This window comes from Lentinus tigrinus, assembly GCF_003813185.1.
Source record: "Lentinus tigrinus ALCF2SS1-7 unplaced genomic scaffold L226scaffold_2, whole genome shotgun sequence".
Taxonomy (NCBI): domain Eukaryota; kingdom Fungi; phylum Basidiomycota; class Agaricomycetes; order Polyporales; family Polyporaceae; genus Lentinus; species Lentinus tigrinus.
Window position 1 is genome coordinate 359,600 of NW_027137911.1, and position 23,629 is coordinate 383,228.

The 23,629-nt window shown below is 56.5% G+C and overlaps 10 protein-coding genes and 1 non-coding gene across 11 annotated transcripts; 7 read left to right on the forward strand and 4 right to left on the reverse strand.

Annotated features, from left to right (window-relative positions):
* The first annotated feature begins 415 nt into the window (after nucleotides 1-415).
* On the forward strand, nucleotides 416-520 carry L226DRAFT_t18. The gene has a single exon. It is a non-coding gene; the product is annotated as a tRNA-Arg (tRNA).
* Nucleotides 521-975: 455 nt separating this feature from the next.
* L226DRAFT_565589 (kinase-like protein) lies at nucleotides 976-3,515 on the forward strand (the record flags this gene model as incomplete). Its single annotated transcript, XM_067683814.1, has 6 exons — nucleotides 976-1,743; nucleotides 2,129-2,302; nucleotides 2,362-2,546; nucleotides 2,602-2,684; nucleotides 2,738-2,887; nucleotides 2,944-3,515. The coding sequence occupies 6 exons, from the start codon at nucleotides 976-978 to the stop codon at nucleotides 3,513-3,515; spliced, it is 1,932 nt and encodes a 643-aa protein (XP_067541319.1).
* Nucleotides 3,516-4,339: 824 nt separating this feature from the next.
* L226DRAFT_498434 (uncharacterized protein) lies at nucleotides 4,340-5,812 on the forward strand. The gene is made up of 3 exons (XM_067677668.1): nucleotides 4,340-5,418; nucleotides 5,493-5,580; nucleotides 5,632-5,812. The coding sequence occupies exons 1-2, from the start codon at nucleotides 4,422-4,424 to the stop codon at nucleotides 5,576-5,578; spliced, it is 1,083 nt and encodes a 360-aa protein (XP_067541320.1). The 5' UTR covers nucleotides 4,340-4,421; the 3' UTR covers nucleotides 5,579-5,580; nucleotides 5,632-5,812.
* A 704-nt stretch (nucleotides 5,813-6,516) lies between these two features.
* L226DRAFT_608098 (uncharacterized protein) lies at nucleotides 6,517-8,586 on the forward strand (the record flags this gene model as incomplete). The annotated part of the gene is made up of 13 exons (XM_067685884.1): nucleotides 6,517-6,569; nucleotides 6,687-6,749; nucleotides 6,807-6,870; nucleotides 6,929-7,060; nucleotides 7,125-7,188; nucleotides 7,266-7,397; nucleotides 7,449-7,502; nucleotides 7,566-7,579; nucleotides 7,632-7,651; nucleotides 7,703-7,815; nucleotides 7,872-7,926; nucleotides 7,998-8,013; nucleotides 8,088-8,586. 13 exons carry the CDS (start codon nucleotides 6,517-6,519, stop codon nucleotides 8,484-8,486), a joined length of 1,179 nt encoding a protein of 392 aa, XP_067541321.1. The 3' UTR covers nucleotides 8,487-8,586.
* Nucleotides 8,587-8,702: 116 nt separating this feature from the next.
* L226DRAFT_565592 (uncharacterized protein) lies at nucleotides 8,703-9,474 on the reverse strand (the record flags this gene model as incomplete). Its single annotated transcript, XM_067683815.1, has 3 exons — nucleotides 8,703-8,794; nucleotides 8,857-9,157; nucleotides 9,307-9,474. The coding sequence occupies 3 exons, from the start codon at nucleotides 9,472-9,474 to the stop codon at nucleotides 8,703-8,705; spliced, it is 561 nt and encodes a 186-aa protein (XP_067541322.1).
* A 486-nt stretch (nucleotides 9,475-9,960) lies between these two features.
* On the forward strand, nucleotides 9,961-10,624 carry L226DRAFT_119136 (uncharacterized protein). Its single transcript, XM_067672189.1, has one exon. The coding sequence runs from the start codon at nucleotides 10,032-10,034 to the stop codon at nucleotides 10,413-10,415; it is 384 nt and encodes a 127-aa protein (XP_067541323.1). The 5' UTR covers nucleotides 9,961-10,031; the 3' UTR covers nucleotides 10,416-10,624.
* Nucleotides 10,625-13,507, forward strand: L226DRAFT_119137 (tripeptidyl peptidase A). Its single transcript, XM_067672190.1, has 11 exons — nucleotides 10,625-11,048; nucleotides 11,108-11,312; nucleotides 11,368-11,812; nucleotides 11,902-11,952; nucleotides 12,017-12,138; nucleotides 12,195-12,270; nucleotides 12,324-12,371; nucleotides 12,424-12,568; nucleotides 12,637-12,712; nucleotides 12,784-12,879; nucleotides 12,995-13,507. Exons 1-11 carry the CDS (start codon nucleotides 10,834-10,836, stop codon nucleotides 13,358-13,360), a joined length of 1,845 nt encoding a protein of 614 aa, XP_067541324.1. The 5' UTR covers nucleotides 10,625-10,833; the 3' UTR covers nucleotides 13,361-13,507.
* Nucleotides 13,508-14,146: 639 nt separating this feature from the next.
* Nucleotides 14,147-15,628, reverse strand: L226DRAFT_452565 (alpha/beta-hydrolase; the record flags this gene model as incomplete). The annotated part of the gene is made up of 9 exons (XM_067675072.1): nucleotides 14,147-14,305; nucleotides 14,364-14,513; nucleotides 14,583-14,636; nucleotides 14,725-14,802; nucleotides 14,852-14,941; nucleotides 14,998-15,125; nucleotides 15,177-15,270; nucleotides 15,322-15,360; nucleotides 15,419-15,628. 9 exons carry the CDS (start codon nucleotides 15,626-15,628, stop codon nucleotides 14,147-14,149), a joined length of 1,002 nt encoding a protein of 333 aa, XP_067541325.1.
* Nucleotides 15,629-15,830: 202 nt separating this feature from the next.
* On the forward strand, nucleotides 15,831-19,650 carry L226DRAFT_119379 (uncharacterized protein). The gene is made up of 5 exons (XM_067672191.1): nucleotides 15,831-16,278; nucleotides 16,329-16,550; nucleotides 16,612-16,668; nucleotides 16,730-17,354; nucleotides 17,406-19,650. The coding sequence occupies exons 1-5, from the start codon at nucleotides 15,883-15,885 to the stop codon at nucleotides 19,523-19,525; spliced, it is 3,420 nt and encodes a 1,139-aa protein (XP_067541326.1). The 5' UTR covers nucleotides 15,831-15,882; the 3' UTR covers nucleotides 19,526-19,650.
* On the reverse strand, nucleotides 19,574-21,942 carry L226DRAFT_608103 (uncharacterized protein). The gene is made up of 13 exons (XM_067685885.1): nucleotides 21,841-21,942; nucleotides 21,587-21,784; nucleotides 21,370-21,533; nucleotides 21,177-21,312; nucleotides 21,090-21,120; nucleotides 20,958-21,038; nucleotides 20,744-20,901; nucleotides 20,584-20,695; nucleotides 20,444-20,524; nucleotides 20,229-20,390; nucleotides 20,132-20,177; nucleotides 19,991-20,077; nucleotides 19,574-19,927 (listed from the first exon to the last, which is right to left on the reverse strand). Exons 1-13 carry the CDS (start codon nucleotides 21,852-21,854, stop codon nucleotides 19,776-19,778), a joined length of 1,422 nt encoding a protein of 473 aa, XP_067541327.1. The 5' UTR covers nucleotides 21,855-21,942; the 3' UTR covers nucleotides 19,574-19,775.
* A 296-nt stretch (nucleotides 21,943-22,238) lies between these two features.
* Nucleotides 22,239-23,357, reverse strand: L226DRAFT_565597 (uncharacterized protein; the record flags this gene model as incomplete). The annotated part of the gene is made up of 1 exon (XM_067683816.1): nucleotides 22,239-23,357. One exon carries the CDS (start codon nucleotides 23,355-23,357, stop codon nucleotides 22,239-22,241), a length of 1,119 nt encoding a protein of 372 aa, XP_067541328.1.
* Nucleotides 23,358-23,629: the final 272 nt, after the last annotated feature.

The window sequence follows — 23,629 nt, forward strand, 5'->3', positions numbered from 1 at the left end:
GATCATCCCGAGAGCGAGTGTGCTGCTTGCGCCTGAGCTTCCTCCTCTCCGAAGATCCACTGCCATGGGACGTATTGTCAGACCAATTCCAGGGTAGTATGAGTGCAAGCGTGTCGAAGACCATCAAGACGTTGGCTGTAATCGAATGTCTGTGCGAGTTGATGACCAGGACAAGAGTAGGAACGACGAGGAGAATGACCAGCGGCGCGATCTGTTGGAAAGCAGAACTGGCAAGGAGAGTATGGAGATGGTAGCGGAAGTCGTCGTGCAGCAGCATCTAGCTTCGCTCGTCAGAGCTCTGTACAGGACGACATGAATGGGGCGAAGCAAAGCAAGCAGCCACCAAGTCAGCTCGTCACCGGCCACGCCGAAGTTAGTTGTGTGTCAGGGTTGCTTTACGTGACAAAATATGTATGGCTACCTGGCGCAATGGTAGCGCGTTTGGCTTCGATCGCTTAACGGCTACATCCCTACCTTGGGGGCGACCAAAAGGTTGCAGGTTCGAGTCCTGCGGTGGTCATTCTTTTTAAAGCTCTCCAATGTCAAACTTCTGTTACGAATTGCACAGAGTGATCGCCTGGAGAGCAGAAAATCGAATTTGCGCGGGTAGAAGTCAGGAGGAGGACGAACTCATGATAAGCGCTCACGTGCTCGACGCGTTGAGAACGCGTCTGTGGCTGAATGTTCGAGTCTTTGATGTTTGCTAGCCTCTCGAGTCTCATCGTCTAAATCCCATCTCTGCTGTGCCTTCACTACGTCTCGTACACGTAACACACTGGCAGCTTCCCAACTCCTCAACGAGTCGTCTCTGCCTGCCGCACGGCGGAGAGTACTGTGATCCTGGCGGCGTGACTTCTTGACGGGGCTCGTCTTCTTGGTTAAATGGCTGCCGCAGCTCTTCTCTCCCGCCATTCCTCCAATCCACTCGAGGTACCTTCCTCCGACGTACGTAACAGAGCGTATCTCAAACATCTCATGCAAGTTGAACGCGAGTACGCTGGCGACGAGCCGTCGTCCGACGATCCTCTCAGCCACTACAACCTACCCCAGATGGAACAGTATCATACCCATCTCGCGCAGCTGTACCCCAACTCGAACATGCAGTCATACCAATATGGACCGCCCAACAGCAATCTTGCACTAGAGACTGTCGGCGGCGTAGAGGGAGTGGAGGACGGAGACGAGGAGATGCTCGCCGACGAGGGTTCAGGGGACGAGGACATGGCAAATGGCGCGGAGGATAACCAGGCGGACGAGGACGAGGAAGAATCAGAGGACGAACCGGAGGAAGACGACGATACCGACGAAGAAACAACTATCTTTCTGAAGTCACGCGAGGAGCAGGCCGAAATTGAGGAGGAGATCGTCGACCTCGAGAACGCTGTCCCGCAGCTCATCGAGGACTACAAGATCATCGACCGGTTAGGAACAGGCACCTTCTCTGCTGTCTATAAGGCCATAGACCTCGGCTACCACGACAAATGGGACAATACCGAGTGGCATGGACACCATCCCAAATCCTCCTCCGCCTACTACCAGACCGCCCCGCACTCCTCGGAGAGCAAGGTGTTCGTTGCCATCAAGCGGATATATGTCACCAGCGGCCCCGAACGAATACGAAACGAGATCGCTATCATGGAAGACTGCCGAGGGTGTCGACATGTTTCTCAACTCATCACCGCGTTCCGACATCAGGACCAGGTCGTCGCCATTATGCCGTACCACAAGAACGAGGATTTTAGGGTATGTGCTCGTGTCCGTGTATGCGCGGTATCATTCAGCGCGAGTCAGGCGCGAACAGGTGCATGCCCGTTCCCATCCGTACACGCACGGTGTTTGCGGTGTCGTCTCGCACGGCTTGCGGCAGGCTCTTGTCGTCCCTACGAAGTTGTCTGCGCTATGCCGTCTGCCTCCTGATCCGTTGACATGGGATTCGCGTGTTTTGCCATCTCTGTGAGCTAGTTCGTGAAGAACTCATGGTCTACCGCACGGCTGTGCGGAGCCCAACGAACGTTGCATTGAGGGCGCACCCTATTGCATGCACAGAGATAGTCCTCGTCGACATGTTCTCAATCTACAATTGACCTCTTTCGGGACTCGGACGAACGTACTTACGGACTGCTCGCAGGATTACTACAAATACCTTCCTCTTGAGGGGGTCAAATCGTACTTCCGGTGTATGTTCCGAGCGTTGCGCGACATCCACGCTCGGGGCATCATACATCGGGATGTGAAGCCAGCCAACTTCCTTTTCGACCCGCGCACAGGCATTGGTACGCTGTGTGACTTTGGTCTTGCTTGTGTACGTTTTTCGCTTTCGTATCGTCGCTCATGGGAGATGATCAAACAACTGCGTCGCAGCGCGTTGAACGCGGTCCGACACTCGGCGCGTGTCTGCATACAACGCCAACGCGCGAGTATCCGCATGGGCGGCTGAAGGCGCGCACCGAGTTCGACATTGATAATATCAAGAAGATGCAGAAGGAGGGGCGTCTTCGGAGCGCGGGGCAGTCAGACAAGGTCGGATATCCGGAGAAGGACACACGGTCAGTTATGCTACCAAGCATTGGGTACTTTGTTCATGTCTGATGTTGCGTGCAGACCACACTCCAAAGCTAATCGTGCTGGAACAAGAGGGTTCCGTGCGCCGGAAGTATTGCTAAAGTGTGGCGAACAGACGGGCGGTATGCATAACCAAACTCCTTGGCTACACCGGATGCTTATACTCGACTCGCAGCGATCGACGTTTGGTCCGCAGGGATGATCCTATTATTCTTCCTCACGAAGAAATTCCCGTTGTTTCAGTCCAACGATGACACTGAAGCACTCATGGAAATCGCGACTATCATTGGACGAAAGCGCATGGAGAAGACGGCCACCTTGCACAGTGCGTACATCCAAATATCACTACATCCATATGGCTGACATGATCGGGTGTGCTAGGTCGCGTCTTCCAGACCAACGTGCCATCCCTCACCCATGATGGCATATCCTGGAAGGAGTTCGTCCAACGACAGAACCCTGATGTCCGGGTGCCGCCCTCGCCTAACGACCGCTATTATCCTTACACTCTCCCCGAATACCGCGTCCGAACTGGCCGATGTCCAGCTTCCTCGTCTTCTCCCGGCTCTTCTTCACAATCCGACAGGTCGCCGTCCCCCACGGTTTCCGAAGCGGACAAATACTCGGCGGAGATCGACGTCGCCATCGACTTCCTCGAAAGGGCGATGGAACCAGAATCTATTCGCCGAATGACGCCGCGCACAGCCCTGTACCATCCCTTCTTGCGTGACCCAGATGCGGAGGAAGACGATGTGTATGTACCGCACCCATTTGGGGACGGGGTGTGCGGGGAGCTGCATAAGATCGACGATGCTGATGATCTCTGCATCAAGGTCCAGGTGGAGGGAAGGAATGGATGGGTGACCCGGAAGGTGCAGGCAGGGGAGGGCATCGCAATCGGGCGAAGGCCCTGTGAGTACCACCAGTCTATAGATTTTAGTGTACCGAGATAAGCCATTAGGTGAAACTAGTGTTCTATTCCCTGTACCTTACCATAATTATGTACTTATACTATCAACGTATGATCAGTGTACAGAATTTACTATTAATCTGGGCGCTCCGTCAAACGCCCTTTAAGGCATTATTATATGCCGTAAGGTGACCTGTCAACCTTATTGATCTCTAATCTATAAGGAAATAACCCACCCCTCTGAATGAGTTCCTTCGGCAGAACCAGAGGCTTGTGAAGGCTTGCCATTGAACAGGTAGAATGAAACTTTACCATCCTAACCGGAACTTTGATTTTGCTCGATAAAAGGCAGGGAGAAATGTTCTGGGAGGAATAGCCCACTTCATGTCCCACCACACGTCACGCCGCGTCACACTCTCTCGCCCGGGGCGGCGCTTGCGCAGAGGTACGTGTCCAGCGGTCTCCTGGGTTCCGAGAATTCACCGGGGACTCCTGTAGCGTACTTCGAGATCTTTGGAAAACCCTCCAATGAGTGTTTCAATGCCCTATTAAAAGACCTATGGCGTCTCGAAGGTCAAAAGAACTATACCAAGAAAAACTTACACAATTGGTTCTCGCGCTCAGTGTGGCCACCGATTGGTGATTAATTAAGCTGTAGCTGGAAGGATAGGAAGATGTTCAGAGAACAGAGCGATTGCTTCGATGAATGTATCCTTATATCTGACCCAACCCTTGATGCGAGCGGCGACCCGGAAGTCGTCCCTCTCGAGGCGCCCAGTAGGCGGTTGTTTGGTTCCAAGGCTGTTGCCAAACAAACGGCCAGAATGGGCCATCTTCTCCATCCAAGACATTTTCTCTCGAGTTCGCGAGGGTCCACACTTACTAGCCCTGCCTGCTTTACGCTTCCCTCTGGCCATAGGGACACATTATCTCTCGGCCGACGCCGACCATGGGCTCATCTTCATCACCTGGCAAACAGAGGCGTACTACTACTGCTGGACCTTCTACCTCTTCGACACCCCTTCCCGCGACTACCGTCGGATTCACCGTACTTCCTATCACCTATTCTCAAACCGCCACGCACGTTCTGTATGCGCGCTCTCACTCCGCTCCGAAGCACAAGGACAGTAAGGGCAAGCAGCGGGAGGAGTTACCAGAAGGACGGACGTTATTCCTGGTGAACGTGCCTCCAGATGCGACGGAGCGCGAATTGACGGTGCTGTTCAAAGCTTGCGGCACGGTGGAGAGGGTGGTATTCAGCACAGGCGGGAATGGTGCGCAAGCCGAGCAGGAGGCTAACGATGGCGGAGAAAGCGAGGATGGGTCCGGTACGGACGAAGATCAGGAGGGTGGGGACGAGGAAGGCTCCGGGAGTGAAGAGGAGGGGGAAAACAACTCGCGGCCGAAGAAAAAGCGTAAAATCAGTCATCTTGAAGGTCCTCAGGTAGTGCCGCTGCCCTCCGTACCACTACGGACACTGCGACGTACTGGTCACACTGCCTATGTCGTCTTCCTGGATGCTTCCTCCCTTGCACGCGCTCTCAAGCCCCCACAAAAGCCATACGTTTGGCCCGTTGATATTGAGACCCCTCTGGGACTCGCACACTACTCAGCGCTTTATTCTTCCCTCCGACCACCGCTCGATGTAGTTCGCGCGCATGCCGACTCGTGGATGGAAGCGTTTGAATACGAACAGACCAAGAAACGGCAGGAGAGCAAGTACCACAAGGGCGAGGCGATCGTGGACGAGGATGGTTTCACACTGGTCACCCGAGGCGGCGCGTACGGCAAAACACTTGGCGGCGGCGTGGGCGTCATGAGCAAACAGTTCATGAACGAGCAGGGCGAGAGTGCCGGTACCGGCGGCGGGAAACGTCACCGGAAAAAGAAGGAGAAGGAGAAACAAGCATTCTACGCATTCCAAATTCATGAGAAGAAACGGAAAGGTTAGTACGCCTTTCCTGCCGGCGGTTGCGTTCTCGCGATAGTCGTGTGTAGTGTGCTTATCTCTTCATTCTAGAAATTATCGACCTCAAGAAGAAGTTCGACGAGGACAAGGCGAAGATTGAGAAGCTCAAGCAATCCCGAAAATTCAAGCCATACTAGTGGTACGCCTGACTACATATTGTTCCCTGTGCTGACATTGACGACTTCCTTAGAATGCGCTAGTGTACCAGGACCCTTGTGTGCTCATGCTGCGCGCGGTCCATCTTTGGCTCTCCTGTGTACATGGCTACCATATTGGTGATGCCCTTCTGGGGTCGTCATTCTTCCCATCGCAGACCATGGTTTATCAAACTCGTCATCGTACACATCTGCCCCAATGTGATAAGGCCACTCCCAGGAGTGAGCGCGATTGCGAATCTGAGAGCGGGACCGGAGCCTTCCCACACAGTTGCTGCGAAGCGCAAGACGCCGCATGCTCCCCTGTGAACGGGACAAGGACCACGAAACGGGCGATATACGCTATCGCTGGCGAACAATATTTGGCCAATAGCTAGGTGCGTTGAATGAACCATCTGAGTGCAAGAGACTGGTCATGAGGCTTCAAAATCAGCGAGCGGCGGAGTAGCACCGACCCGGGGTTTATGGCATCAGTGTGGCTCGAGGACGAACCGGGATTGCGTCGCATTTGTTGCCTGTCCCGGAGAGTCAATCAGAATCCTAACATCATCCCTGAGTCCCTGCGGACGAGTATGTCATGTCTTCCCAACCGATACTTCGTTCCCCACAGCCCAGGTGTACTTAAATGTGGGAGTGCGGGGACCCTTCATCCTCATTCTTCTTACCTCCGAGGATAGCGCCCACGACCTCGACATCGCTACATACATATACAGCAGAGGCATCGGTCACCGGTGAACATAGCGGATCGTCTGACCTATTACCCCCAACTCGAGGTTAGTATCCCGCTCATAATGATGACCCCTGGATGACCCTACCACGCGGTAGCCGAGCGTGGTCTCTAGACTCTCTGATAGTAATTTCCGCTTGTCTCCTAGTAGCGAGCAATACCTCCGGGCCCCTTCAACTCGAACTGCCACCACATGCCCCCTTGTGCGTTGGCAACACCTCGACGACCACCTGCAGCGTCCACTTTGTGAGTCTCGACTCCTGAAACTCGTCGAGTTGCTCGCTCTTCCGGGAGCATGCGGTAAGTACCAGTTCCCAGTCCGCACCGGGCGCTCCGATGAGTTAACTCCGCACTTTCGCCCAGGATTGCCCCCCGCGACCTTGCCATACTCGACGAACAGTATGCTAACGATCTCTTTATTGCTCGGTGCGTACACACAACATGCTGTCCCGTCTTATGCGGCCTTGACCTCCTCTCCGGTAGCGCATTCGGTCTTGCCGGATACGTCCTCCTCATCTACGAGCTCGTCGACGCGATCCCTGACGAGGTATGCCGTTCATCTTACTGATATCATCGGGACACCCTCAAAGCGTAGTTCGTGATAGGTCCAGTACATATGGCCGACGCGCTGGTCGATTGTCAAAGCTATCTACCTCGGCAACCGCTACGGAAACCTGGTGTCCATGGCGGTCTCCAATCTGCAGCTTCTCGGACTTTGGCGGAGCAATGCGCGTCCGGTAAGTCTTTCAACCCTCCCCTAGCATGTCGCCGAGCCTGATGGTGATCCATGTGCGCACCCAGTTTTGCTTCCAGATCTCGCTCGCCCTTTCACTCACACAGTTCGCATCGTTCGCGTCCATACACAGTGAGTCGCGACAACCTTGTGTCTCCCCGTGTTCTCCGTTTGTTCTCACGAACCTGTGTCCGCGCCGCTTTTACAAGTACTCGTCTTGTTGCGGGCCTGGGCGACCTGGGGGCGGCACGTCAAGATCCTCGCGCTGCTCGTGGCGATGTTCTTCGCGTACGCTGTAGTCAGCATCACGTTTATCACATACGGAGTCATCACCGTCGGGTGTACGTCTCATTCATATCTGGGACAGTAGAGACACGCTGACCCTACCACAGATGACGCGTATCCGCTAGCAAACGTTACCGGGACTTGTGTCGGGTACCTGCCTGGTGAGTGCTCTCGGTGGGGTTTGCACGGTGGCAACAGCCGATTGATCGCACCTTCCTTCGTAGATCCTCTCGTCGCTGTAAGTCTGCCATTCTCTGCTGGGCCCCGTCGCTCATCGAGTTGATTGCTAGTGGATCATTTGGCTCCCAAGGTGAGCTCAGGACTTGCATTGTTGCCCATACCGTCGCTGACCGGTCCGCAGTCTCCTCCTAGAAGCTGCTATATTCACCCTGACCATGGTCTCTATACGTCATTACCAACTACGTATCCATTTAGTCCGCAACTCCTCGATCATTCGCATCATCGTCCGTGACGGTTAGTGTACTCCTCCACGCGCACGTCTAGACATGCTTTGAAACGCTTGGGTGCAGGTGTGCTTTACTTCGTTGTGACGCTCTTCTGCAGCCTCTTCAATATCTTTGTATGGTGAGCACCCTCCGCCTCCGCCTCCGCGAAATCGCTCGTCCTAACCCAATGCTGACCTCTTCGTCCGACAGGCGGTACTACTATGACGTAAGCCGACACTCAACGAGACGTCCTATGCATCTCCTTCGGCCATCCTGAGGCTCACTGCCCTTTCGTCGCAGCGCCCGCTCAACATGCTCGGCAACAACTTCACGCTCTGTCTCATGATCGTCGTCGGCCAGCGCCTCGTCCTGGACCTGCGCAAAGTCAGCAGCGACGACACGCTCTCGACGACGCGCGTCGGCCGCGAGGTCGAGCGCGCGATCGAGGCCATGCCGCACCCGCGCTCGCGCGAGTCCAGTCCGATCGTCTTCGCTGACAGGCTGGCCGCCTCGCCGGAGTCTACGGCGCTGCGGTTGGTGGAGAACAGGATCGACAACGGGCGTGTGGATGGGTGGATGAGCAAGGAGGAAGAGCGCAGGGCGCGTCAGGAAGGCGGGCTAGAGTTGGAGACGTTGCGGGACAGCGATGGCGGGACCGGGAGCAGGGAGTCAAACGTGCGTATATTGGAGGTGATCTAGAAGTGTGTGCGATAGATGATTACTATATGAGTAGTGTCGTCAGAGTTATCAGTTACCTCCGCTCGCCACACCTGATCATATAGCTGTTGCTCATGAGAGCATCACAAATACCAGCGACTGATTCATTCCGTGATCCGTTGTGCGGTAGGTATAGTACATGCAATGCAAGAGACTGTCGTAAGATGGGACCAAACGTACATAACTCGGAGTTCAGCTTCAGGGCTCGTAGCCAGGAGGGGCGTCAGACGGGACATCAGCGGTGATGTAGGTTGTCGATGATGAAGAGCTCGGACCAGCCCCGTATGCCGCTGAGACCATGGCCGAGCAATCAGGCTAGGAACTCGCCACGGTCGATAGAACGGTGACTCACGCAGGTCAATCTCGTCCTCGAGATACGCGCGACTCTTGGCCACGGCGCGCTCGTGTGCCTTGAGTAGATGGGCACCAAAGATTTGGAACGCCTGCTTGTCGGCCTTGGTGCCGCGCAGTTCAAGCTTGAGGGGATATTCGCCGAGACCACTGCTCGGCGTGGGCCTGATGTCGTCAAGCACGATGCGGGCCACATTGGCGTTACGCAGCCGGGGCTCTTCCCGCTCGATGCGACTCAGCGACGTGAGTGGGATGGAGAGTGTCTTGAAGACGTCTGTCGGGTTGTCTGCTACAATTACAAGCTACGATCGCGAAGATCAATGCACGGTGGGGGGTGCAACAAGAGGTCACGGGTCGAGGAGGAGGCGTAGAGGCATCGAAGGTAGTTGGGGAGGCGAGAGATGAAGCGGAAGGTTAGCGTGGCCCAGGTGGCGGAAGGTAGCAGACGCACCCGAAGGTCTGTAAGGAAAGCCTTGCCGCGACCCTCGGCAAACTTCTTGACGGAGGGCTTGTAGAAGGCGAAATCGATGTTCTCCACTTCAGAGATATCACAGTCGCTCTGGACGGGAATAGGCCTGCGTGCGGGGCTGAGGATGGTTGCGTTGAGCTCGATGATCATGGTGTTACAGAGTGGTGTGGGTTGCGTAGTGATACAAGGCGAATGGATACAATGCTCGCAGATGTGCAGCCAGAGAGGAGTCGTGGGCGAGTCGGCGTTGTGGGAGCTGGAAAGGACGAGTGTGCAGGAATCAATGATATTGTGCAGGACTCATGCAAGCATGTCATCGCATCAAAGCATCAACAGGTGGTCGCGGATCCCGGCGGTCCGGCGGCGATTCTCGGTGACCAGCGGTGACCTCATTCAGTCCGCCCATGGCCAGTGGCCACTCGTTCGCCGCCGGCTGCATGTTCTCAGTGCCTCTTCAGCTTCATTCCCAACGTCCGAGTCTGTCCGAATGCACAGATCAGCACCGTCGCCGCGCTGATCCCAGCAATTGGCCGCATCATCCGCCATATCGCTCATAGATGTCGATGGCACCCCCGGGCCCCGGTGGTCATGCACCTCGCCCTGAGCTGCACGCGCAGACGTCTCCAACATCACCGCACTCACCTACAAATGCGGTCAACGGCGCCGCATAGCACCGATTTAGTTTCATCTGGGTCCCTTGCTTGGCGATGCCACTACAGATAGAGGTTGTCGATAGCATGCAGGACGATGTCAGATCTCTTTGCACCGCTGGACCGCACCGTCGGGAAGCGGCATTTGCGTGGCCGCATAGCCAAACCTGGGGGTGCAAGCTACAAGGGCAGAACAAGCGTGACGGGCGCGACGGGGCTTATGTACTTACCTCCGTGTTCTCAGCGGCTGTCGTGCCACTTATGGTTGCTGTTGTTGTTCGTGATACGCCACCAGGTCAATGTCTGCCTTCCATCTCTACCGCCATCTGGTGTGTGGACGATTTGAAACTTGACCCGCCTCCGGACTCTCCGCCTTCCTATCTCCACCCGCATGACCATTCGAAGAAAATAGCTGACCCAGCTGAGACCTTCCATGTGTAGAGAACCAGGGAGTCGGGACAGCCTGACTGGTGCCGTTCACAAAAGCCACATAAGGCAAACCCCACACCCTTGGGTACTGGACGTCCGACGGCAGGAACAGGGCGATGGGAATGATGCAGAGGATCGTGGCAGTTCCATGCGGACCTGAGACTGCGAGCCGAAGGGGCAGCGCACCAAGTCGGAGCCTGAGTGTTCCCAGGGAGGGCGTCGGTGGGAGAGTCGGCCTGCCTTAGGCCATCAACGAATTGACATGGCGACATTTCTGTCGCGGACCCTAGCCTCGCTGGCGCCATTTCAATGAAATTCCATCACCGAACCTCTCGACATGAGCCGCGCATCTCCCGCACGGCACATATAAATCAGCCCGACGGGGTCCATTCCCCCCAGCCTCGACATCTGTGCGGGCCCCGGACCAGCAATGCGGTCACTCTCTGCTTGGGTCGTCCTCTCCTTCGTCGCGGCCGCTGCCGCCCTCCCCGCCAAGGACTGCGCCCACAAGGTCAAGGAAAGCGTCCCGCCCCCGCGTGGATGGACCAAGACCTCCCCAGCACCTGCCGACCACATCATCGAACTCCGCATTGCTCTCCCCCAACCCAACTTCGCTGAACTCGAGAGGCACCTGTACGAAGTCAGGTGAGTGCATATACCCATCACGCGGTCCCTCTTCTCGAGTTCTAACGACGTCTTCCCAGCGATCCGTTCCATGACCGCTACGGCCAGCACCTCTCGAAGGAGGAGGTTGAGTCCCTTGTTGCGCCGGAGGACGAGAGCGTCCACCTGGTCAATGAATGGCTTGCCTCTCACGGCATCTACGAGGACAACCTGTCTCGCTCCCCTGCCAGGGACTGGGTCCTCGTGAAGGTTCCTGTCAGCCAGGCCGAGGAGATGCTCAAGACCGTAAGACACCATTTTCACGCGTTTTCGACGCGTTCTGACGCGTCATCCTCTTCAGGAATACCATGTCTGGACCCACGATGCCAGTGGCGAGGCTGTTGTCCGCACGACGGCCTACAGCCTCCCGGAGCACCTTGACGACCACATCGAGCTCGTCCAGCCTACGACCATGTTCTCGCGCATGAAGAGCCTTCGTTCGACCTTCCGCTTCGACTCGGACGAGGAGCAGAAGTCGGCCAAGATCGCGGCTAACGCGCCCCCAATCAGCGTCCCCTCTGCATCGGGTGGACACGTCGACGCCTCCTGCAACCAGACCATCACCATTAGTTGCATTCAGCAGCTGTACAACGCGGTCGGGTTCAAACCCTCTGCAAAGAACGGAAACCAGATTGGCATCACTGGGTACCTCGAGCAATTTGCAAACATCGAAGACCTCCAGACGTTCTATGCCGAACAGCGCCCTGATGCGCTCAATTCGACATTCAAGACCGTTCTCATCAATGGTACGTGGCGTCTGATGGAGATCATGCATGCGTCCATGCATTGTTTCCACTGCGAGAAATGACACGAACTGAATATTGGCGGGTCTTAGGTGGTCTGAACAACCAGACCCTAGACGAGGCCGGTGCTGAGGCCAACCTGGGTACGTGCCACTCAACGAAGTGTGCCTGTAGAATTGCATGTGACGTTAACTCCACTCCCAACAGACGTCCAGTTTGCGTTCGGTCTCACGTTCCCCACCCCGGCGACGTTCTTCTCGACTGGCGGCCGCCCGCCATTCAAGCCCGATATTCTGACGCCTTCGAACACCAATGAGCCGTACAGCGAGGTATTGCCGTCGAAATCTACATTTAGAACACGGAGCTCACATTACCGGCTGTTCAGTGGCTTGACTTCATCCTCGCCCAGAAGGAACCTCCGCAGACCATCTCCACTAGTTACGCCGACGATGAGCAGACAGGCACGTTTCATGTGCTATTTTCTGTGACATGTGGAGCTCACCTGTGTGCATAGTACCCGTCAGCTTTGCAAAGCGCGTCTGCAACGGCTTCGCGCAGCTCGGTGCGTACATAGTGACCAGCAACCCCTTGATCCTGCGCTGATGCCGCCGCAGGTGCCCGTGGCGTGTCTCTGACGTTCTCTTCTGGTGATGGTGGTGTCGGCGACGGTGAGGAGGACCCGGCACTCCAGGAGTGCTTTACGAACGACGGACGCAACGCGACGCGCTTCGTCCCCCTGTTCCCACCTTCCTGCCCCTTGTGAGTCCCACGAACCTGCCGTCAGTCTGCTGTGTACTGATGGGTGCGCGTTTGCCATTGACATACAGCGTCACCGCCGTCGGCGGGACCATCCACGTTCCTGAGACCGCTGTATTCTTCTCTGGAGGAGGCTTCTCTGACGTCGTACGTACCTCGTTCTTTTGCATCATACGCGGCGCTGATCACGTCACTTATGCACTGCGGTTCTGCAACAGTTCCCGCGCCCTGCATACCAGGAGCAAGCCGTGTCCAAGTTCCTGAAGACGCTTCCCGAGGGAACCTACAAGGGCCTCTTCAACCCTAACGGTCGTGTACGTCAACCAACCATGTTCTGATCTTTCTCACCACGCCCCTCGCTGACTGGCCCGATCGCACCCCTTGCATATGTCCCGTGGACGCCGCACGCTGCCATCGTCTGATGCACAGGCCATCCCTGACGTCGCCGCGCAAGCGGACCTCTTCAGGATCTTCCTCAGCGGCCGCCCCGTCTCCATCGGCGGCACGTCCGCGGCGTCGCCGACGTTCGCGGGCATCGTCTCGCTGCTCAACTCGGCGCGCCTCTCCAAGGGCCTGCGCCCGCTCGGCTTCCTGAACCCGCTCGTGTACGCGATCCAGGCCGCGGACCCCTCCGCGTTCAACGACATCACGACGGGCAACAACCCCGGCTGCGGCACGCCCGGGTTCAACGCGACCAAGGGCTGGGACCCCGTCACTGGCGTCGGCACGCCCAACTTTGGCAAGCTCAAGGACATTGTCACGCTCGACTTGTTGCACATCGCCGGCCTGACGTAGGCGTGTGGTCGTACGTTATGCCAGAGCAATTCGTTCGTGACGGCCTCGGTCACGAACGTAGGCGGATGTTGTGATGGCATTCAGTAGTACACTACAGCGTGTAGTACGCATTTCCAAAAAATACGAGTTGATCGCGAGCATGTGGGATCTGCAATTCAGCGAACAAACCCAAAATGGTGTGCATTATACCAGAGATCGTAATCAACAGAGGAGCTGACAGGGAGCTACGTGCGCACTGCGAGCGCAATATCGGGGGTAGGGGTCTAGAGTCTACAACACGACACAAAATTAGCCTAAGGTCTACTTTTAGAGCGGTGTGGAACTTCGTGAGAGGTATGTACGTTATGGTGATGCAGGTGCGCAGATATAGGTGGAAGCCCGGCCGAGCGCGGTGCTACGACACGGGGGGTACAGATGTAGTACGCTATGTGGAACGGAGATAGCCTATGGAGCGCTAGGTAATAGGGGGTACGCGGTGGGCAATAGGAACAGTACTGTGACGAGACAGGCATCTGGTGCGACGTGAGAAATGCTACGACGGTAGAGCGATACAAGAGTGTTGCGATAATAAACAGTAAGGAGGAACACATGCAACATTGCGGGCTAAAGCGTCAGCGCAGTGCTGGATGGTCGGACATGGACAAACGTAAGTGTCACACGTTGCATGGGTGAAATAACTTAGCGCGAGGCGGGGCGTGTGCGGGGGAAGGACGTAAATGCGAATGCGGGGTTGCGGGCGCTCCAACTTCGAGAGCGGTGTGCGGGTACGGCTTGATCAAACCATTGTCACCGGCCAAGGAACTCGAGGAGGGCACGCGAGACCTCGTCCCCATGCGTGATTGTGATATCATGAGGCCCACCCTCGATGGTGACGAGCTCGGCGTGCGGGATGAGCGTCTGCACGCGCGAGGCGTAGCGATATGGCACGACTCTATCCGCCGTTCCCTGTATGCATTTTCGACATCAGTCTCAGCACAAGCTAAACAATCTAGAAGCCACTGACCCAGATAAGGAGGACCTTGCCCCCGGTCTTGCGGGATTGCCGTCCAAGCGCGGCGAACTGCGGTGCGAGGCTGCGTAGGGGGCCATCGCGGATAGAGGACGCCAGCGCCGTGTTGTACCCTGGGAGGTATGCGGATTGTATGCGAACAACCTATGTCGTGAGAGTCAACACGAGCATTGAGAGGGTCGCCTGCGCCGATCTCTAGTCAGGATTGCTCACCTCGCTAATGGGATCATCGGATGACTTCTGGTCGGCAAGATATTGGAGGTATAGCTGTCAGAGAGACATGAGACCAATTCCAAACGACGCATTCCACACGCGCGGAGTGCACCAGGGAGAATCGGAGAAGGACGGTACTTACGCGGAACGGATAGCTTGACGCAACGACTTGCATCAGCGGGGATGATAGGAATTTCGTCGTCCGGGACATATCGGACGACTAGAAAGAGGTGAGTACGATGAGATGACACGATAGGAAGGATGCGCACCTCCATGAGGCCGGCACTTGCGATGAGCACTACCTTGTCAGTGACAAGGTGGGGGAATTGAGCACTGAACGCGGCCGCAATCCCACCCCCCTGAGCAATGAATAGGTCGTGAATGGCTGCAAGAATGAGGGTACTCGGTTACGCACCATAGACACACCCACGATGTTCGCTTTACTCCATCCGACGTACTGCAGCAGCAAGGCAAGTTGCGTGGTGTAGAGGTTGGTGTCGTAGGTGGTGTGAGGCGCGTCGGAGTAACCGCGACCGTACAAGTCTGGATGCGCGTTTAGGTCGCGCGAACGATGCTATTCTTGGAGGGACTCACCATAGAGGAGGACACGGTAACCCTTGGCGGCGAGCTCAGGCGCGACGTCCTTCCAGATGATGGCTGGTACGGAGAGGCCATGGATGAGGACGACCTGTCAAGAAGAGTCAATGATAGCTCGAAACAAGGGAGGGGGAGATCGTACCCGTTTGCCGTTTTCAGGGCCCATGAGCCAATATCGGACCTTGTGGAGAGGAAGGTCGGGAAATGAACGCGATATGGAGGAAGAAGGCGCGACTTACGGCACCATTGGGGAACTTGGCGTACGCGCCACCGGGGAAGTAGTCGTCTGGATACAATGACCAGCTCGGGGCGGACTTGGGGAGGGTGGCGAGCGAGGGGTTGATGTAGAGGGAGTCGGGGGTGTGTGGGAAGACGGTGAAGAAGTAGGCGAGGATGACGACGGCGGGGCAGACGAGGAGAAACCACTGCAAGGCCGAGGACGGGGGCATGTCTGGGAGGAGATGCGACAGCGCGGACGGGGCGGCGCTCATGGACGTGCAGACACAGACAGTGCGAGTGGCAAGCTAAGTAGCAGAGAAGAGCGACGAGCGTGGCCGGCGTCGCGCTCTCGCTCGGAGTCGCTCCGACTGGCTCGGACCCCGGCCCCGGCTTGTGCGCCACGTGCACGAAAGAACTCCCGTCACGTGTGGCCGTCGCGCGACGGCGTTGTTTGTGCGTTGTTTGGCCGCGCTCAGTTCGCGGCATGCTCACTGCTCAGCTCAGGCTCCGCGACTTGCCTCCGGCCACACTCCTTCCTGGTGCCCTCCGCGGCGCCCTCTCCTTCTCCTCCTCACCCATGGCCGCCCACGATGGCCCCGTTCTTGCTCTCGACGATATCATGCACACCATGTCCCCCTCCCCCGCCCCACAAACACTACCGCCAGAGCCTGGTCCTTCTACTCTCCCTGTTCACGCATTTCCACCGATCGCAAGCAGTCTTGACAATGGACCTCTATCAGAACAAAGTATGCCTCCCCCGCGCATACCCTCACCCGAACCATTGGATCACCCGGAGCTGGAATCCATGCGAGCTCGTGTGCAACAGTACACTCTTACCATAGACTCCACCAACCACAGGGAGTCTGAGCTTGCAGCCATGGTGCGTCCATTCACCACATAATAAGTGATCCTGCTCTGAGCACTATGCAGGTACTACGCTTGACATCGCATCTGCTCCTCCATCCATCTCCGGCACAGCTGGCCTCCCAAGCGGAGACAATCGCAGATCTCACTTTCCAAAGAAATATGCTCCTCACAGAACGATCTGACGACCGCGCTCGCTGGGACGCGGAGCGCGAGTGCTGGAGCAGGAGCGCGGATGCCCTCCTCTACAAGACTCGTGTCGCGCAGGAACCCGTCGTCAAAGAGCAGGTGTGTAACGTAAACGCTCCTTCAAATGTTACCCCACATGTGTATCTGCGTGTACGCACAGGAAACACAACACTATATTGCTCGACTTGAGGATGATCTCAAAGCTTGCCGTCGCAGAGTGCGTGAGAAACACCCCCATTCCCGCTCTGCGTTCTCATATGAGATTATTCTTCTCTTAGCTATCCGACACACAAAGTCGCCTATCTATACTAGAGAGTGAGCTTGCCCGAATAAGGCCTCTCCTTGCTATGCAGGCAACTGTCCTTCGAGATTCCGAACTGTGGCGATCAGAAGCCTTGTCCGGGAGGATGTCCGAGCGGCTCCTCGCGAGCTTCGGGAAGAAGTCCAAGGGTAAAGAACGTGTAGGCCCTCCTCTAGAGATGTCCCTCCTCGCGGCGCCTTCTGCCAACGGACGCACGGACAAAGGCAAGGCTCGGGCGATCACCGAAGGCTTTCCACCCGATACCCAGCGCGACACCGAAGGCCACTTAGCTGCAGGCCCCTCCAGTTCAACTCATTTTGAAACTGCACATACTTTGCAAATTGGTCCGGCTCACTCGTTACGTTCGCTTAAGCCGAAGATCGAGAAGCATCCCCGCAGAGACCGCGACAAGGATAAAGACCGGGACAGACACAAAGAAAGGCCATCCCGACATCGCACGGATCCTCTCCCTCTACTTGCAGACGCACGCGCAGAGTGCATCCTGGTCGCCGCGAGAAAGTTTGGGCGCGTGCGCGCTGGGATCCTCTCCGGCTTTGTCAAGGAGCAACACAAGTTCGAGCGCGAGGCGGACCTCCAGAATGGCAAGCAGCCCGCGGATGCAGAGCAGAACTCCCAGCATCTGACCTCCACAGACTCCCAGCCCCAACCTGAGGTTACCGCCGATGCCTCTTCGCCTCGAGAAGGCGACGAGGGCGCGTCCAGTCCTGCGATCCCCCTCGCTGTGGCCGCTGGCCCGTCTCCCACTCTGCGCAAGCTTGCGCCCAACCCGACTCCATTATCTGCACCCGGCGTGCCCCTCGCGCGCGGGCAGCCATTACCGACACACCTTCATCCCTCAATGGGACCTTATGCTACCTCCGCCTCATCCATGGCGCAAACGGGGCGCCATCCACACGTAATACCTCATCCTGGCTTCGTGTATTTCAACCATTCGGGTGCAGGACAGGGCTCGATGCCGATCATGGTGCCAATGCAGTGGGCGGTCCCTCCAGGGACACCCTCGGGACATGTGGGTACAAATTCTAAAGCGGGGCAAACACCGCACAGGACACCCGCACGAGGGCAGAACGCTCCTCGGGAAGGCGCGTCAACTCCGATGGACTCACTTGTGAGCGCTGCGCGGACTCTCATCGAGGACGAGGATTACGATGGCGAAACGGTGCACGGTGATGTCCCAGAGCAGAGCGCCACAGCCGACCAGGGTGATGACGGCGGGGACGGAGACGAGACTGAGGAAGAGGTCCTTGTGCGAAGACGAGGGACGCGACGGCGAGCGACGGGACCTGCACCCGAAAGTCCACTTCCGAAGCGACGGCGCATTGCCACCTCATCCAACGGGCTCTCCGCTACGCTTTCTGCCGCCGGTCCGAGCTCCAGCGTGGGCGCACCCAAATCGACACGGCGTGCAAAGACGGCGGCGGCATCTGTGCCTGCGGAGAAAGAGAAGCCCAAGCCGAAAGGCCGCGGACGAGGCAGGGCCAAAGCTCAGACCCAGCGCGCCCCTGCACGAACTCCGTCTCCCCCAACACCCATCGAGGTCGAGGTTGAGGCTGAGGCGGAGACTCAGACTCCGCGTCTGTTCCCCCCGCCGGTGACGCGCATCCGGAGCGCGCTGGACGTGCTTGCGGATCAGGCAGCGCAAGAACAGGAGCGGCGACCGTCGGTGGACCCTGCGAGTCGGCGGGGGAGCGAGAGCTCGGAGCCCGTTGCGGTGCTGGACGGGGTGTTTGCTTCGCGGCCTGCGTCTGTCGAAGCGGGAGATGATGGCGCCCACGCAGAACGGCATGTGCCGGTAAGGACGCGGGTTGCGTCTGGCAGAGGCAGGGGACGCGGGAGGGGCAGAGGCAGGGGGAGAGGTAGGGGAAGGGGAAGGGTGGTCGAGGTTGTTCACGAAACCCCTGAAGTCCCGGAGGCTGTGGACGATGTGGAGAGTGAGGAAGATATGGACGTTGGTGCGGAGGCAGCGGTGCTGGTCGCTGTGCAAGCGGACGCGACTCCAGAGGTGTTTGAAGCCGCCGGCGCAGTTCGGGACGCAAGCATGGACGTGGCACCGATGGTCAATCCTCTCGCAGGCTCGCAAGTGGACGATTCATCACACTCGGATACGAGCATGCAGGTCGCTCCACCCCCATCCGAAGGTGCGACATCAGTGGCGGACGAGGTCCCAGAATCGCTAGCAGTTGCTCCGGTCGCGCTACCTTTCGAGTCCTCAACGAGCCGGAAGGCTTCCCCTTCAACGACTCCACACTCCCCACCGACCAAGACCGAATCAACTAGCCTCGTTGAGCAGGAGCTTGTTGCGATTGCCTCCGTACAACCTTCGCTCTCTCCTCCTGTGGACCCTTCAATGGACGTTGCTGTCGAACACGCGTCTCCCAGAGAGAACTTGGAGACACCGCCTTCAGTCGAGCAGACGACTGACGATGCCGAGGCGTCGGAAGACCCCATCCCAGACGATACCGTGCAAGCTGACTCTGTCATGGCGAAGGCTGTCACGCAACCTGTCTCTGACGACGCAGTCACGGCCACAGTAGCAGCAGGCGGCACGTCGGAGGAACCCCTCGGCCCCACTGAACCGCAGGCCCCTATCTCCATCGTTCCCGACCCCGCACCATCGAGCAATCTTCCTGCCACGGCTAGCACGTTGCCTCAAACAACGTCTACCATCGCTGCAGCCGTGCCCCAGGTTGAGGATGAGATCCTGAGCGGGGACGAAGACGCTGAAGGCTCGATTGTTGACGAGTCGGAGTAACAGTTTCTTGGAAATCCACGTTGTGTATCTTCCTTGCTGTGATTTAGTGTTGTGTGTTTCTTCTTGGTTGTTGCCACCGTTGTGTAGAATACAGAAAGCAGTCTATGCATATCAGTTACTGCTGGTGCGCCTGGTGCGAGCCCGGTGTCTCGGATACGGGGATGTCAGTGTTAATCCCGACCACCCAGGCCGCGCGAAGGCAGAGTTGCGGCAACTATCCACAGCCACATCCCAACCACAGGCCACACCCTTAGACGTGTCCTCCCGCGATGGATGCCGTCTCAGCCACCAGTCGCTCTATGTCCGCTATCAGCTTCTGACCGACTGCAGCTTTCTTAGCCTTCCGTTCGAGTAGTCTCGCGATCCAGTCTGCAACCTCGGCCTCCTGCGTATTGAATGTGTCTGAGAGTGCGAAGTTACGATCAGAACAAGCACGGAGCAAATTGTGATTTGTGAGCGGCTTACCTATCAAGGATGCCTGCCCTTCCGTGGTGGAGGGATCGGGAGAGAGGAGCCCTTCAACATCTCTCATGAAAGCCTCCGTTGCTTGGGCTGGTAGAGCCTGGTCAGACTGTCGATGCGTTCGTAGCCGGGTTAGGGACATACCTTTCTTGACTGTTCGCTCAAGGTCGGAAATCGTTGCCGGCAAGGTCTTCGACCCGTGGTCAATGCAACTGAAGACATACGCTCGCAAGTGACATACCTGTCCTCCGCTAAGACTCTCGCCAGGTGTACGACCGACACGCAGTCGAGGGCGGTTGACAACAGAGAGTCGCAGGGTGTCGATGTGTCCTTGTGCATTGTTGGATTCATTCTGCAAGCTGTCACGCAGGGATGGGGTCGTTTCTTTGGCAAAATGAGATACCTGCACAAGAGTGTCAGTTGACCATTCGAGTACGATGCTAGAGCCGTGCGCACTACTTGCAAGGCTTTGACACAGGCGAGGGTCAATGCAGCTGAATGATCGGCCAGACGCTGTAATTCTTCTTCCTTCTCGCTCTGCATGCATGCCTCAATGTCAACTTACAAATAACGGGAACATAAGCCATCATACTCACAATGCGGTGAGTAATGTCTCCCACATTTTCTACTCCCCGAGCTTCTGGGATAGGTGATCGGTACTGGACACGGCGTAGGGCTTGTTTGCGACCGATAGCACGCAGTTCCTGACTGCACAGGTGTCAATAACAACGGACGACAAGATCGAAGATAGCTTACAATGTGGATGACACTTCCGCATCATTGGCAGAGATGCCTTTGGATCGTGACACTGCCTGGAGCAGACGTTGTTCTGCCTCCTCTACGCGCAAAGGAAGGTGTTGTCCACTAGCCTGTGCAGCGAGGCGATCAACACGAATGCAATGCGCCTGCAATGCCTGCATGGGTGGATGAGCACTTATAATGAACTGGAACAAAACTAACTACTACTTACAGACAGAACGTCCGCAGTGAGGTCCGTCCGTATTGGTTTGATAGTACAGTTGAGCGGCTCAGACTGGTTTGAAGCACCCACCTGCCACAAGAATTAGTACCGCCGCAGCGCGCTGCGAGTATAAGGACGCACTGGGGATTCAGAGGTGGCCTTAGCGTTCCGCCTATAAAATTATGCAAGATGAACATGTCGGTCGGGCAGTCTCGCGTACGCACATACCTGAGTTCCTCAAGCAATTTAGCTATCTCGGAGAAGCGTTCTTTGCGTATCTTCTCCTTCCGCTCAAGAATCGAAAGCAACAGAGATGTCACCCTCTTATCCTCAAAGGACTTCTGCAACTGGTGTTCATCGTGTTCTGCGTGTCAATAATCAGCGACCCGACTCGTTGAGGACTATCCTCTTCAATACCTACCCAGCTTACGCATATTCTGCAATTGCTCGTTCCCAATCTTCTGTTCATGCTCAATCAGGGCGCGCGCTCGCTTCAACCGTGTCTCGGCGCGTTTTGAATCCGTATAAAGTGGGTCCGCATTGTGGTCGGGAAGTGGTTTGGCGTGGTCAGACAAGTTCCGATTACTGGGACAGCATTTTTTATCAGTGCTTATCTCCACCCAGCTATTAGCACCTACCGCTGAATCGTATCTCTCGCGATGTTGGCTTCGTTCCGGCCAACCACGCTATGTGCCACTAATTTGAGTATCTCCGCGAGTTTACCCTTGTACAACCTTGAAAAGTCGCTGTTTGAGACGTTTGGTGCGTTAAGTGCACGAAACGCTTCTTGTACATTGGACGCCGAGTCCAGGATATGAAGTTGAGATTGATGACCACTTGAGATAGCGAATCAGCTGTAAGATCGTTCAGGAATGGGCCGGAAATGCCATACCTTGTCTTCGACATCACGCGCTCTTTGGGATTCCTAAGCACAAGATAATGACGGTGCTTGGACTGAGAATCGTCGACAATTAGGGATCAGACTGCGCAAGGGATTTAACCAAGTTGAGTTGTAACCACACTCCAAGCGCCCTCAACCCAGAAGGTCGGAGCCTGAAGCGGACTATGAAGTGACAGTGCAAATTCAGAGATCTTATCGGTCTCCGACAATGGGCCTTGAATTCTAACCACGCTCCAGCCTCCATTGGTCCAAGGACTAATACATACATCGTTTCAACAATGCGGGGTAGAATACGAACACAATGATCAAAGTCCGTTTCATGTCTTACAGTGTCACTGTCCTTCACCGGTGTCATCGCCTGGTACCGAGACATCGCGACAGGAACGCTCCTAGTAAAGGCACTTGTTTCCTGCCTTCATGGAGTGCTTCGTGACCAAGGTACGTTCTGAATCAAACTCATGAACGCTGGCACCAAGGGTAGCAGATGCACCGGAGGAACGATTTAGCATCGCCGTTGTCTCGGGCTGCCCGTAAGCTCCAGCAGGCGAGCCAGAACGGTCAAAGCCAATCTCTGGACGCCCGTCGAAGTCCTCGTTGCGTAGCACACGCAGACTGCTCGGGCTGATCTTCCGTAAGCTTTCCTTCCGGAGACGCCTGCGAAGCCAGACGGCTACGCAAGTGAGCACAAATAAGATGATGCAGCCCAGCGATACGCCGACTATAGTGCCCGCTGGAGGCACAACATCACTTCGGGTGGCTGTAGCTGTTACCGCCGGTGTCGAGAGTGACGTCGGGATGATGGTGATCGTGCCATGAGGTAGACTCTCCTTGGAGTAACTAATGTCTCCGCTGGCGGTAGGAATGAATCCCGGTGAGGTCGATGAAGGGAGATCCTCGGAAAGAGTGGACGTCAACGTGCCAGAGAAGGCAAGCGATTGTGATCGAGCCTGGGATGTTCCTAGTAGAGATGAAGGAGTAACGCTGTCAATGGTAACTTTGGAAGAAACCAAAACGGCGGGAGAGGCATCGTCCACTGTATACACGAGATAATCGAAGAGACCGAGGGAGATGGAGGCGCCAGACGCAGTCATGAGGAGGGTATGCGGCGCGTTGGCTAGATTGGAGTTGTGGAAAACCAGCACGTTGTACTGCATGATGGACGAGTCATCCGGGGAGTGGACGAACTGGCCGGCATAGTCACCGTCTAAGTAGAAACTGATATTGGAGAAAGTGATGGTGGGAGGGATACTGTTCGCGATGATGTTGTATACATACACAGCAACGCCGGTGAACGTCACCGCGATACTGAGTGGTTCGCCGCCCGGACGGTATGTGCCATCGTGCCAGGTCCCGTCGTGCACCTTGCTGAGGTCGACGTTGCTCGAGTTGACTCCGCAATCGGGACATTGGGTCCCTTGGCTCCATACGTTGGTAGAGGGGAAGTAAGTCGGCTGGATGCCGCTCTCTGCATCTCCATGCTCGTCATCAACGGTGCGGTTGGTCCTCATGGCGCACGCGAGCGAGGCTAAGAGTAAGAGCGCGGCAGGCAAGAGCATGGAAAGGAGTCGCTTCACAGGACTACCAGGGACATGGTATTCATAAAGCCCTGGAGACACCAAATCGCATCAGGAACGTTTCAGGTAAGACGCATGCTTACCGCTGGAGGTCTCCGGCGAATTGAGTTCAGAACTTCGTACTGCGTACTTGTATCACTTTGCTGCAACAGACATCAGCGTTCGCATACGGTGGACTGTTCTTCTCTCCCCCCTCCCAATTGTTG